Consider the following 13,893-nt stretch of genomic DNA (forward strand, 5'->3'; position numbering starts at 1 on the left):
CTGAAAGAGAGAGATCTGCCTTCCTGCATGTTGAAAATCGCAGTGTGACTTTCTACAAGAAAAAAAAAAAAAACTCAGAAGAAGTCTGGACCCACTGAGATGGACAACGATCCATGCTGTTTGCAAGAGCCAGAAGAGTGATACACTGGATTTATATTGAAAGCACATCTTATGCGGGCAGAAGAGAAACCGGAGCAAAGTTTCTTCTTTCTCCCTCCTGGAGAAGTTAAAGTGGATAAAGAATGATTGAATGTCTCACCAACAGACCTGGGAAGGGCCTGGTTGTTTTTTTGGACTGATAGAGGACTGTGTGCCTGACAGTCTGACTCTGGAGCAATTTAGAAACTGATGTTGGTAACGTACAAACACACACACATTTGCATAAATCTTTTCCTATTTTCTGCAATGAAGAACGCTTATTAACCGCTGGTCATGTGACGCTTGCTTGACGTTGACAGATATAGCGGGTTAAAATATTATTTTAGGGTTAGAAAAGTATCTTTAAAAGGGTGATAACTTAACTCATTTGATACTTTCCAGTTAATTCTTTTAGAGAAACAAGTTCTCTTTCGTCGTGGAATATTCAGGGTCAATTATTCTAGTTATTAAAAGTTATGAAAATGCAGAGGAAGTTACAACATCTCCAAAACTCAGCAGTAACCAAGTGTTTCTATGTTATTCTCAGGACAGATCTCATGAAGGAGCATTTTTAAAACCCAGCGCATACGTAAAACCTGATGGGTTTCTCCTTCAGATATTATTTTCTGTTGTCAGATTTTGTATTCCATAAATCTAATGGGTAGAGACCTCATTAAAACAGGCTTAGTTTTACTGCAGATGGTCTTCATACAGTCTCTGACACAATACTTACAGTTTGGTGCAGTTTTTGTCCGCAAGTGTTAACTGACGCTTATGGAAAGTACAAATTCATTGTTTTTCACAGCAGCTGCTGGGAAGAGGTTATATTAGTTTTTTTCTTCCCTCTTCTGATTCATGCAGCGTGTTGATTTACACTGTACCTTATATCAGGTCCTGACAAAAAAACTATGAAAGGTTTGGTTCTGCAGGTTCTTTTTTCTCCCTTTGGAGAAGGAAAGGACACCTGATCAGTTCTGTGTTGCATAGAAATATTAAAACACTTGTTGTTTTCTAAGATATCACCAGCTAAAAACTTTTAAAACTTTTGAGAGTAATTGGTTTTGTTAAACACATTTCCCTTGGTAAAAACAAACCTTTAAAATGAGTATGAAAAAATTGGGTTATTTAGAAAGAATCTGATTGGACAGTGGTACCACACAAAAATTAAACTAATCTCATGCTTCCTAAAAGACTCTGCATGAAAAGGCCTTCAGAACCGTGGAGTTATTTTCCACCACAGTATCAAGTTTTTAAGGATGCTTTTTCTTTATTTTAAAACAGATCTGTATTTTTTTGTTTTTGGCTTTTTAGCATAATGTTTGTCTGAAGCTTCTTATGAACTGTGTTAGAAGCAAATATGATCTGAGGTAAATTAGGAGCTGTGAACTAATAATTTTAAATCTGATTATTGTCCAAGCAGAAATAATATATTTAGCCAATCCTTCAATCTCTGCAGAAAGTTAACACCATTGTTCAATGCAGTAGTACTCAACCTGTGGTTCCTGGACTCCTGAAGCCTGTAAGCCATAGATTTTGGGTCCATGAAATTATAAGACTTAATTAAAGGTAGGCTGATTACTTATTAAAATAGATCTAAGCCAATGATGAGTTCCAGTCATTTTGGTGACTTTGAAATGCAATAATACTCAAAATTTCTACTCTGGGGACACAGATTGGGGTTGAAGAGTTTAGTTTTGGAACCAAGGTTAGGATTTTTATAACAGAATCAAGATCAGTAAAATCCTTTATTTTAGGAAAAGAAAAGAAATAAAGGCTCTCTTAACAGTAAGAGGATGGTCGGCTCAAACTCAAGTCTCCTTGTTTGATTTCTTAGGGTTTAAAGATTAAAGGAATACATAGGAGTACAAAGGTACACAAGGTAATTTCAGATTATTAAGAGATAAAATATTGAAACATTTATCAGCATTTGGATTATTAAAGAGGGGTTCTAGTAATAAGTTTTCCCCAACTCTCAAAATTTAAATAGCCAAATTAAAGAAAATGATGTTTTTTTTTTTTTTTAAACACTATGTGGGAAAAAGTCCAGTTTGGAGACAAGCTTCTTATCTTAATTTATGATTAAGTCAAACACTGCAGTTTTGTTTAGTTTGGGTATCACATGAAAATGTCAATGCTGACTTTTCTAATTTCCCCTCGGGGATCAATAAAGTATCTTTGAATTTGAATTGAATTAAATAAAAAATACTTCTTTGCATTTAACTTGAAATTCTGCAATGCAGCTGCGATCAAATTGAGCCAAACAAAAAGAGAACTATAACAATAACTCTCAGGATTGTAGTTATTATTACAGAGTTACAGTACAAAGAATTAGCAACAGGTTTCAGCATCAGAAAATTTGGATTCATATAAGAGAAAACTGTTGCTGTGCTTCTAAATACTTTGAGATCTCTTTGGACTATGTGCACTCATTTTTAAAAAGGATCCTGACGATTGTCATAACAAAATTGATCAATTATAGCATTAAAAGATATGGCTGAGAAAACATATTCTGAAAAGAGATTGTTAAAAATTTCTTTGATTTCTTGAAGCTTCAAATTTGGCCATTTGTCTGTCTTTGATGTTTTGTCTTTGTTTTGTTGGAATTAATGTTTGTTTATATGTTGCATGAAACAATAATTCATGTTTAGAATAATGTTTCTAAATCCCAGATTGATTAAAACTTTGAGTTTTCAGGAGAGTTAAGAAGCAGCTTGTTTCTCAGGTAGGTGCATGTTAATAGCTAAGCAGTTTAAGTTACACTAATGTGGGATGGGATGAAGAAACTGTGGGTCCGCCCATAGGCTGTCAATCAGAGGTTAGTTCTGCCTGACTCCGCCCACCTACTAGGTTGGTTCATGCCTTTGTTGTCATGGTAACGCTCAGCACCTCCCTTCCTGAGTTTTAACACTGTTTAAGAGACAATAGAGTCAAAATGCTTGTAGTGATCGTTGCCTTAAAAACATGTTTTTTTGTATAATAATTAAGGATGTAGCATGACTTTTAGATTTATGTGTTTTATTACTAAAAGGTTAATGAAATAGTTTAAACTAGTTTGAAGAATTAGTTTTGCATGCAGAATCATTGGTGATTTATTAGATTGAAAGTTTCCCTGGTGCCATTAAGCTAGCTGACAGTTCAAGATATGCAAAAGTAAGGAATATATTTTTGATAAAGAATCAGAGTCATGCCTTCATACTTGGTGGGAATTATTTATTTGATTCAATTTGTAGGGTTTATTCATCCAAATTACATTGGATGTCCATTAATCTAATACTCATCTTTGTACAAGACAAATTAGGATGATATGTGCCTAATTTCTAAGTGAGACATTGATGAACTGAATAATTAAAGTTTGTGTTTAGTTGTTGATGGAACTGAATTGCAGTTAAAAAAAACATCTGGATGTTCTTTATGTTGCTTTTCTTAAATTCATAGTGACACATAGTTATGTCAGAATTCATTTCTTTGGTTCTAGGTTATGTGATCTTGGTTACTAGAACATTTTTGTACAAACTTTTTGCTGGATTGTCGCATGGGTTGGACCCTGCGCCAGAAGAGGGGAATGTCAGAATAAAGTAACATGGGGTTCCAAAAGTTGTAGCACTCATGGGAAAAAGGGTAGCTCATACCTCCAGTGAGGACTTAGTGACAATGCGAGAGAGACGTTGTACTTTGTTTATATAAATGGTGCATAGCTCCCTAAGACCACATTCTGAAAACCTCTCTGAAATTATGGTGTTGATTTTTTGTGAAATTTTACATCTCCACAGATTAGACCATTTTTGAAATTCTTTTTGGGTTTTCTGAAACTATGAAATGTTGACCTGTAATCAGACCTTCCTCAAACATCATGTCACATTTTTGATATTCAGAATATTTAGCTGATGGTCATTGCTAGTATATCAGGTGAAGTCAGAAGATCAATTCTTTTGATTTTGTTGGATGTTTTGATGAAGTTCATGTAGTTAAGCACTTAGGTTTGAGAATGGGACTTTGAATTGAAAGTTAGCCAAGTGTTGTGAAGGCTCTACCTATTGTTCTCACTTATATGAGATTGAGACAAAGGACACAGGCAAATCTCAGTCCTTTTGAAGTGCTGTGTGGCAGGTCTCCTATTTTGGGCATGGGGATATTGCCAAGATAATTTTCTTCCACATCTTTGTGTGAAGATAGGATGTTGTTTTACTGTCAAAACCTGTCCACTGTGTTTTCTCAAGTTTCACAGACGGTGAAGGCTGCATTACCAGAAACAGCCACTTCCACCCTCCAGTCCTTTATTCCTGGCGACTGGATTCTGGTCAGAGAATTTAGGAGAAAACACAGGAAGTCCAGGCGCTGGAATGGCCCATATCAGATCCTACTAGACACCCAGGAAAGCTGCAGGAAAGCTGCAGGAAAGCTCCAGCTCCTCCAGCTTCATCTGGCTTCCAGGACACGAGTCATCTTCTAACTGGATCATCCACGGCCTGAAAAGTGTGAGGACAGCGGACCACCACAAGATAAAGAACTGTAAGCTGATCACTGGCGAGTGATTGAAGAGGTGGTTGAAGAACACTGTTCTTACAAGGGCACAATAATCCCTTGGGCAGTGCAACGTTATTTCAGAATCTACTTAAGGCCATCGCATTGCCTGAAAGTTAGAAATCATAAGTTGGACTATGGAAGCCTGACTTCCAGCAGGTTAGAGTTCCTGTTTCTAAATATATTTCTAGAGGAGCTTCCTACGACCGCCCACCTGTACCAGACTGGTAACAGGGCAGCTTGAAGCGCAGAAGCCACTCAGGAGAGGCAGCAGGATTGTTTTTTATTATTATTATTATTTTTAAAGTTGTTTATAATTTGTTTTCTTTGAGAAAAAACTGTTTGCTTTCAGTACCAAAAGAAAGGACATTCCACTTCAAGGTCACGATGCAGTTAAATGGAAGATTGTCTGTTCTGATGCTAATGATTGGTATTTCAAGTATTTTTATAACTCTTGTGTTCATTTGGGAAAAGGTACAGCAAAGACAATGTAGGGCTAATTTGAGGAATTGTGCTAATAATACTCATCAGCGGATTCGAAGAGAGATCCATCACTTTTCTGACTACTATGATCATGCTGATAATGTCTGGTGGCAACTGATGCATCAAACCGTGAGGAAGATAAGAAATGATAGTTGCTATGTTTGTTGTTTGATTCCACGTGCTATTAATGATCAACCATTTTTGGTACCAGTTCCTATTGATACTACTTATGCTCTAGCTACTTTCTTTCCAGATAACCGGTTGGTGGAGGTCATTTTTCCTTGGGTGATGGTTTTGTAGAATTTTCTTTTAGTTTTGTGATTATCTTGTAATCAGAAGAAAGGAGTGTGATGGAAAATTCTTTTAAAATGCTCTGATATTCCCTTCACCTCTCTCATTTGTTTCTGTGTTGTATCACTCACAGGTGACCTTCCATCTACCTCTCACCTCTGACCTCTGTGTTTGATTAGTGTTCTGTTTTTATTAGCAGATGAACTCTAAATTCAAATGCTGGAGAGTTTCATGGTTAACCCTTCCTGAAGTGTATATTTCAAGGGAAGGTAGATGGGTGGCCTCATAAATAACTTTGTTAACTCTGACCCGGGGAGGGTCTAGGGGCCATATTTCTAAAACTCTTTGCAGTTGAGATAACACTGTCATGTTCTGGTATAAATACTGTGTGTAAATGTTGATCGGGGCTCTGTTTCAACTGACTTGCTTGGTGATAGAGTCATTCAAACGCTGAATGCCTTTGAATAAAACTTATTAAGACAAAGTCCGGATTTTCTCTTGTTATGAGTCAACTTCTACCCACTTTGATAAGAAAATTCCACAACACAATCTTGTGGCTTCATTTTCAAGAATACTTCAGGCAGTGGTGCATCAATAAATTATTAGGCCAAGGCTGTGAATACTTATGTAAATTTTATTTTTAATATCTGCAAAAAAAAAGAGGTATTGTTTGTAGAGTTCTGAGGGAAAGCGTTAATTTAATCCATTTTGGATTAAGGCTGTAACAATAAAATGTGGAAAAAGCGAGGCTCTGTGAATGCACTACTTGAGTTCTTTGTTCAGACTTGTACACTCAATATCGTTCAAACTAAAGTACTTTTAATCCACCCCTTTTAGACAGAACCTCCTTCCAAGGTGGACTCGATCTTTTTGTGTCGCTCTATTACTTTAATTTATCAAATCAAACTCTTTGAATTAGTCAATCTTTAAAGATATCCCTGCAGTTTTATTCTGCAACAGAAGCCAGCTCCATCTTTACCGTCCAGCTGCTGGCAAGCTGCTGGTGCACCTTGGTCCTGTGCTGTGCAAATTCCACACAGACTCTCAAAGCACTATGAATAATGTTGGGCCTAACTGTAACAATGTAGGCCTGTTCACCTGTGGAGACTGGTAAAGGTGCAGTAAAATATGTATTGTCACTGAACAGAAATGAGAAATGGATTAATATAAGCGTTTTGATGACCAAAAGCATAATCAATTGTGGCCACAGCAGAAACAGCTCCTGCTTTGGTTGTACTGGAATGTCCTTAAAGGCAACCGCATTACCTGGTGCTCTGGCAGCACAAGATGCTTCACAGATGGACTATAAGCCTTTATCAGACCCACAGAACCGAACAACTGCAGTTATTTCACATGGGGAAAAATCTGGTCCACAATTTGTTGGCTGGGATGAAAGCCAAACTTCTTTTGTAGGTTAGTTGGAACCTGCTAAAAATACTTAGAAGTAAACTTTCACACAGAGGCTAAGAAGTGTTAATCCTAAATAGTTTGAACAAACTCTGGTCCTACTTCTTAAAGTTTGGGACCACCACCCTGGCAAGCCTCAGCACAGGTGCTGCCCCAGACCTCCATGCGACATCACTAAACAACACCTCAAAAACATCCAGAGCCTTCAGCTTCTTGGGGCAAATCTCATCCAGCCCTGGCACCTTGTCATGGGGGAGCTGTTTATCTGTCTCAGCAATGTCTGCCATGGTGATGGCCATGGCTTCCTCCCTGTTTTCCCATTCTGAATCGTCTGCTGTTTCAGGAGTCCCCCGAAACAACCAGTCCCTGATGGACTTGAATTTTTCACCTATGCTGTGCATCATAACATGTTGGGTCCAAAAAAACTATTTTGACACAAACAAGTTTCCAGCACAAATGAAGCTGTGTGACAGGCAGAGAAGGAGGAATGACGGGAAGAGAAAAACAAGTGCAGGACAGCATACTGACTTTTCTTCTGTCCTTTGTATGGTTGGGTCTTTTTCTTCTGCTTGGGTGCAGACAGGGGTGTGTCTCTGTTGCCTGAAAGCAGAAACCAAAACAAAGACAAACTCATCAGCAAAGAACATAAATCACAACTGATGTGAAACGGTTTATCAGTGATTTTAGCACCACCATCACACCTTGTATCATCACAGCCTCAATGACTTAACTTGCCTTTAGTTGGGACTTCCGCTAATGGCTGGCATCTAGACAGATACGCTAAACCAAGCTCCGATATTCAAGCGTGGAAGATCTTTAGTTATCCAGGGCTCACTTCTTGCGACTAGTTTGAGCCTTGTAAATGTTTATGGTCCAAATGTGGACGATCCAAACTTTTTCACTGACCTCTTTCTGACTGTATCTTCCCTCTCAGGGGCATATATAATGTACAATTCCAGGAGACTGGAACTGTACATTAGACCCAGCTGTGGACTGCTCTACAGGCATTGATCAAGCTCGCAATAAACATTGGGCAGTTATTAACCACTTTAGGAAAGAGTTGATTTAGTTGATGTATGGAGGCATTTTAAATCTGGTGAAATAGCTTACTCTTGTTATTCTGGAACATAAGAATTTCTCTCGCATTGATTATTTTCTCGTCTCTGCTTAACTGCTTTTATGACCATGTGGGTTTACGTGTACAGATAATATTCTTGTAAGAGATCTACCAAGATGGAGCTTGAATCAAAAATGGTTACTGGATGATAATTTTGTTAAAAACATTGCAGAGGATTTGATCACTATTTGGATATAATACGACCGAAACAACTGCTGCGATTAAATGGGATGCTTTTAAGGCAGTTTTGAGGACATATATTAAGTTACACTTTATCCAAAACTAGAGATTTTCATAAAAAGAGATCACTACTAGAGACAAAAATAAAAAATGTCCAGAATCTGGGGATCAACACACTTATTATTACTGCAAAAAAGGAATTGTTAACTCTAAAAGCACAATATTAAAAAATGTCAGCGCATAGGGCAGCTGCTGAAATTATTAGGCTAAATCAAATCTTTTATGAACAGGGTGAAAAAACTGGGAAATTGTTAGCATGGCCAATCAAACAGTTGGAAACTAGAAAAGCAATAACTTCAATTAGGAAAAGCAATGGTATTTGTAGTAACTGATCCAGTTAAGATAAATAAAGAATTTAGGGAATTTTATGGAAAAACCATATGATTCTAAAAGACCGAATGTGGATATTCGAGACACATTCTTAGATCGTTTGGAAATTCCACAAGTCACAAACAAATTTGTGAAGATATTGAAAGCAGATTTTAGGTAAAATGATATTAGTAAGGCTATTGATGACATGAGGGCAGGTAAGACACCAGGTCCTGAGGGACTTCCAATAGATTTTTATAAAAAGTTGAAATCTAAATTGCTCAAACCCCTTTTGGAAACGTTTTTAGACGCATTTCAGTGTGGAAGCCAACCAACATCGCTAACCGCTGCATTTATAACCTTATTGCCAAAATCTGGGAGGCCAAGTGATTCATGTGGAAATATGAGACCAATAAGCCAGCTAAATGTTAATCTAAAGATTTTAAATAAAGTGTTAGCAAGTCGAATTCAAGGAACCTTACCATATGTAATACATGGAGATCAAAATAGGTTCATACTTGAACGACGGGTTCAACAACAGGTCCTTAATATTACTCAATGTCTAGAAGAAATGACAGACAAAGCTCTCTTGTCTTTGGATGCCGAAAAGGCCATTGATAAGGTAGAATAGACTAACCTTTTTGATGCTCTTAAACAATTTGAATATGGGAATAATTTTTTAAGATGGGTTTGATTACTGTATTTAAACTCAACAGCAGAAATAATAAACAAAAACATTTTACAACCTATTATGATAAAAAAAGAATGTTGCCAGGGCTGCTCTCTCTCACCTATTTTGTTTACTTTAGCTGTAGAACCTCTAGCAATAGCCATAAGAAACAATACTGACATAGGTGGAATATCTTTTTGCAATACTGAACATAAAGTTGCACTTTATGTAGATGACATTATTGTTTGTTTCACATATCACTAAAACAATTCCGGTCATTCTAGAACTGATAAATGCTTTTAGTAAAATTTTATGCTATAACATTAATAATACTTAATCTTCTATTCTACTGCTTAATACGAAGGAAGCTAAAAATTCAACCTCACAAGCTCTATTATTTAAAGTGGTGGATCACGTTACATATTTGGGCATAGAAATTAGGCTTACGTTAAATCCGATTGTCAGATTTCATTATGAATCTTTAGTGAATGATTAAAAAGTTATTAGTAGGATTCATTTGGAAAAATTCTAAAGCTCGCATTTGGTTTTCCCTACTGCAATTGCGATTTGACAAAGGAGGAAAAAAATGTCCAAACCATTTGGTACTATTGGGCTTCACAGCTGCAGTCAATTAAAAAACAATTCTTTTCAAACAAAACAATGCCCCACAGTGGAGGGAAATGGAGTAAGAGGGTCTGAATGTACCACTGCAGTTTTTTCTTTATTCGGATCAGGTTTCAAATCTGGTTAAAAAAAGTAAAAACCCAATCGTTAAGAATATGATTAGAATCTGGTTTAAAGTGCGTAAATATGTGAAGGAGCCTCATAACTTGTCTCTTTATACTCCAATTTGGGGGAATCAGTGCTTTATTCCAGGAAGGGCAGATACTGTTTTTCAACAGTGGGCTTTAAAAGGATTAGAGGCAAAACAAGACCTGTATAGGCCAAACTCAGATACTCTTATGTCTTTTGAGGAAATTACAGGCCAGTACAACGTAAACAAAAAGTATTAACAAAAAGCTTAGACATTTTATCAGAACTAACCAGGATAGTCTAACTAAACCTCAAAAAACTGTTATAGAAAATAATTTCTCTAAAAATAGTAAACGGTGCTATATCAGAATTGTATGGATTGTTATTGTCCAACTCAACTGACAATTTTGATTCTAGGTTGAGGGCATGGAATGAGGATTTATTAGAAATATTTTAAAGAGAGGATTGGGAATTAGCATGTACAAAAGTACATAAGCAACTAGTCAACGCTAGATTTAGGCTCATGAGAATTTATGTGACACCAGAAAAATTGCATAAATATAATCCAAATGTACCTGACATGTTTTAAGTGTACCAATGCTAAAGGTAAATTATTCCATTGTATGTGGCAATGCCCTGAAGTGGGACTTTTCTGGGAGGAGGTTAAGAGAGCTGTAGAGACAATTATCCCAAAAGACATTCCAAAAGATCATGTGCTTTTTATTTTAAGAATATACAGAAAGTACAATTTTACAAAGGGTGAGCAAATAACTATAAATATGTGTCTTTTGCAAGCTAAAAGAACACTTACAATATTTTGGAAAAAAATAAATAAATAAATCATAGGTCGAAGTTGGTGCACTGGACAAAACAAATGCTCACAGTGTTTCCCCTGGAAAGAATTACATGCTTTAGATAGGAAAAGTTGTCAATGTTTGAAGAAGTGTGGGGACCATTCAAATACTTTGTGGATAACTTTAATTAAATAGAAGTTTCTGATGACCAATTATAATTTGTTACTGCAAACCTATGGATGCATAGTATTTATTTATTTATTTTATTTTTATGATGTTGCAATTGCACACCACAGTATTTTTTCTTCAGTTACATTTTGTTCTTGTCCAATGTCTGATTATTTTGTTTATAGAACAAAATTGTGGTACAAAATATCAGAATACCAACCAAAAAAAACAAAAAAAAAAAAAAAAAAACATTGGTAGCCACATAACACAAGGTAAGGGTAACAGATTATGTTTCAGACAAAGTCTGAGCGAACTTGCTTAATAAAACTCAACCATTCTTTCCAAATTCCCTCAAATTTCTCAGATTCATGTTTACTACTATAGGTCAATTTCTCCATAACATATGCATTGTGCATCACGTCAAACCAGTTCTCCTTTTTTGGAATTTCTACCTTTAATCACTGTCTTATAATTCCTTTTTCCCTGCCAAAATCATTATTTTAAACATTTTAATATTTACTTTCTTTTTATATTCTGTATGGATTATTCCAGAATAGAGTGTTTTAAATGTAAAAGGGAGATCCGTTTGAAGAATCTTGTCCATACATTGTTTTAGATCCCTCCAGCAATTCTCGATAATAGGACAACTCAGAAAATGTGGACATGGTTTGCCAATTTTTGCCCACATCCACGCCAGCACTTTGTTGATGCACTCACTACTTCATTTGAGCTCCATGATAAAGAATAGGTCACTTTCTATATTTCTTGGTTAGTAGCTTCCTAGTCTTCTGTTATGTCTACGTTTGCTTCAGTTTTCAATTTCTGTTTTATTTACTGTGTATCCTCTTTGTTTAAACTCTGTATTCCGGCATATAACTTTGAAATCAATTTCCTGTTTAATTTAGATTGGTATGATGAGATAAACAATTTTAATAAATCAGATCCAGCCTCAGTGTAATCTTTAATAATGTCATGTTCTAAATAATGCTTCATTTGCAAAAATCTATAAAAGTTTGGATTTTTTTAATACTAAACTGCTCTTTAAGTCCCTCAAAACGTTTACATTTTTCTTTTTTTATGCGTCTTCTTTTAAATTGGTAATCAATGGATCATAATTTGCCAATTTTAGTTTTCTAATGTATTGTGTCAAATAAATTCCCAGATATTTCATTGATTTACTCTCCCACTTTATATTCTTCCCTAATTGCTTTGGGGGGAATGTAATTAAACGTGAGGACTTGTGTCTTTTGTACATTTACTTTGTAGAAGGATAATTTTTCAAACATCATAATTTGTGACACATGTACAGGCAATGAAATATTTAGGTAGGATAAATATATTAATACATTGTCCGCAAACAATGCCAATTTCTGTTCTACTCCCTTGATGGAAATCCCTTGTATTTGTCTGTTTTGTTTTATTGATTGACTAAGAGGCTCCACAAAAGTTGCAAAAGAAGAGGGCTTACTGGGCAACCCTGGCGACATCCTCGCTTTAACCAAATTGTTTTAGACAAACTCCCGTTCACCTTAATTCTAGCCATCGGAGTAGCAAACAGTGCTTGTATAGTCCTAATTAAAATCTCATGAAAATTGAATTTTCTTAATACTTTATAGAGGACATGTGTGTGCAGACCAAGACCTTCTGCACCTTTGGAAACAATAAGCCATGGTTTACTCCACACCTCAGGAATCTGCGCAGGGAAAAGGAAGAAGGTCACAGCAGTGGAGATTGGGCGCGGTACAGGCAGGCCAGGAACAAACTAACAAAGGAGATCAAAGCAGCCAAGAGAAGCTACAGTGAGAAGCTTAAGAACAGCCTTTCTACTGGTGACACTTTAACTGTATGGACTGGTCTGAGAAACCCGACTGCCTACAAGAGCCCCTCCACCCATCCTGAACAGAGTCGTCTCCTGGCCAACCGTCTGAATGGCTTCTACTGCAGACATGATAAGAAGCCATTCACACCTCAAACCATCTCCTCCACATCCCATTCAGGAACAAATTCCTCCCATAAAGCAACCAACCCCCCACCATCAGATCCTCTGCCTGCACTAAAGATCTCCGAGGAAGAGGTAAATAGGCTCTTTCAGCGCATGAAAACAAAGAAAGCTGGAGGACCTGATAACGTCTCCCCATCATGCCTGAAAGCCTGCGCACATCAACTTGCTCCGATCTTCACAAGGTTCTTCAACAAGTCACTGGAGAAATGTGAGGTCACCTCCTGCCTCAAACGATCCACCATCATCCCGGTGCCCAAGAAACCCACCATCCTAGGATTAAATGACTACAGGCCTGTAGCCCTGACGTCTGTGGTCATGAAATCCTTTGAGCGGCTGGTGTTGAAGCACTTGAAAGACATCACAGGCCCCCTGCTGGACCTCCTGCAATTTGCTTACCGAGCAAACAGGTCGGCAGATGATGCTGTTAACTTAGGTCTACACTTCATCCTGCAACACCTCGACCGTCCAGGGACATACGCCAGGATCCTGTTTGTAGACTTCAGCTCGGCCTTCAACACCATCATACCAGACATCCTCCACCAGAAGCTCACACAGCTCAACGTCCCAGCCTCCACCTGTCAGTGGATCAACAGCTTCCTGACAGACCGACAGCAGCAGGTGAGACTGGGGAGCATCTTCTCCCGATCCAGATCAATAAGTACTGGTGCCCCCCAGGGGTATGTTCTATCCCCACTCCTCTTCTCTCTGTACACAAATGACTGCACCTCATCGGACTCGTCCGTGAAACTCCTTAAGTTTGCAGACGACACCACTGTCATTGGACTGATCCAGGACGGTGATGAGTCTGCATACAGACAGCAGGTGGATCGGCTGGTACACTGGTGCGGTCAGAACTACCTTGAACTGAACCCACTCAAGACTGTGGAAATGGTGGTGGACTTTCGGAGAACACCACCCCCATACACCCCCCTCACCATCCTCAACAACACTGTATCGGCCGTGGACCACTTCAGGTTCTTAGGAACCACCATCTCTGAGG

At 37.5% G+C, this 13,893-nt stretch overlaps 1 protein-coding gene across 1 annotated transcript in view; it reads right to left on the reverse strand.

The window, feature by feature from the left end:
• Nucleotides 1–13,893, reverse strand: part of mbtd1 (mbt domain containing 1) — a 49,022-nt gene that overhangs the window by 4,120 nt on the left and 31,009 nt on the right. The window contains exon 15 of the mRNA XM_047378156.1: nt 7,369–7,440. Within this exon, the coding sequence (XP_047234112.1) occupies nt 7,369–7,440 (72 nt within the window). The remainder of the gene's footprint in view (nt 1–7,368; nt 7,441–13,893) is intronic.

This window comes from Girardinichthys multiradiatus, chromosome 10 (genome assembly GCF_021462225.1).
Source record: "Girardinichthys multiradiatus isolate DD_20200921_A chromosome 10, DD_fGirMul_XY1, whole genome shotgun sequence".
NCBI classification, from domain to species: Eukaryota; Metazoa; Chordata; class Actinopteri; order Cyprinodontiformes; family Goodeidae; genus Girardinichthys; species Girardinichthys multiradiatus.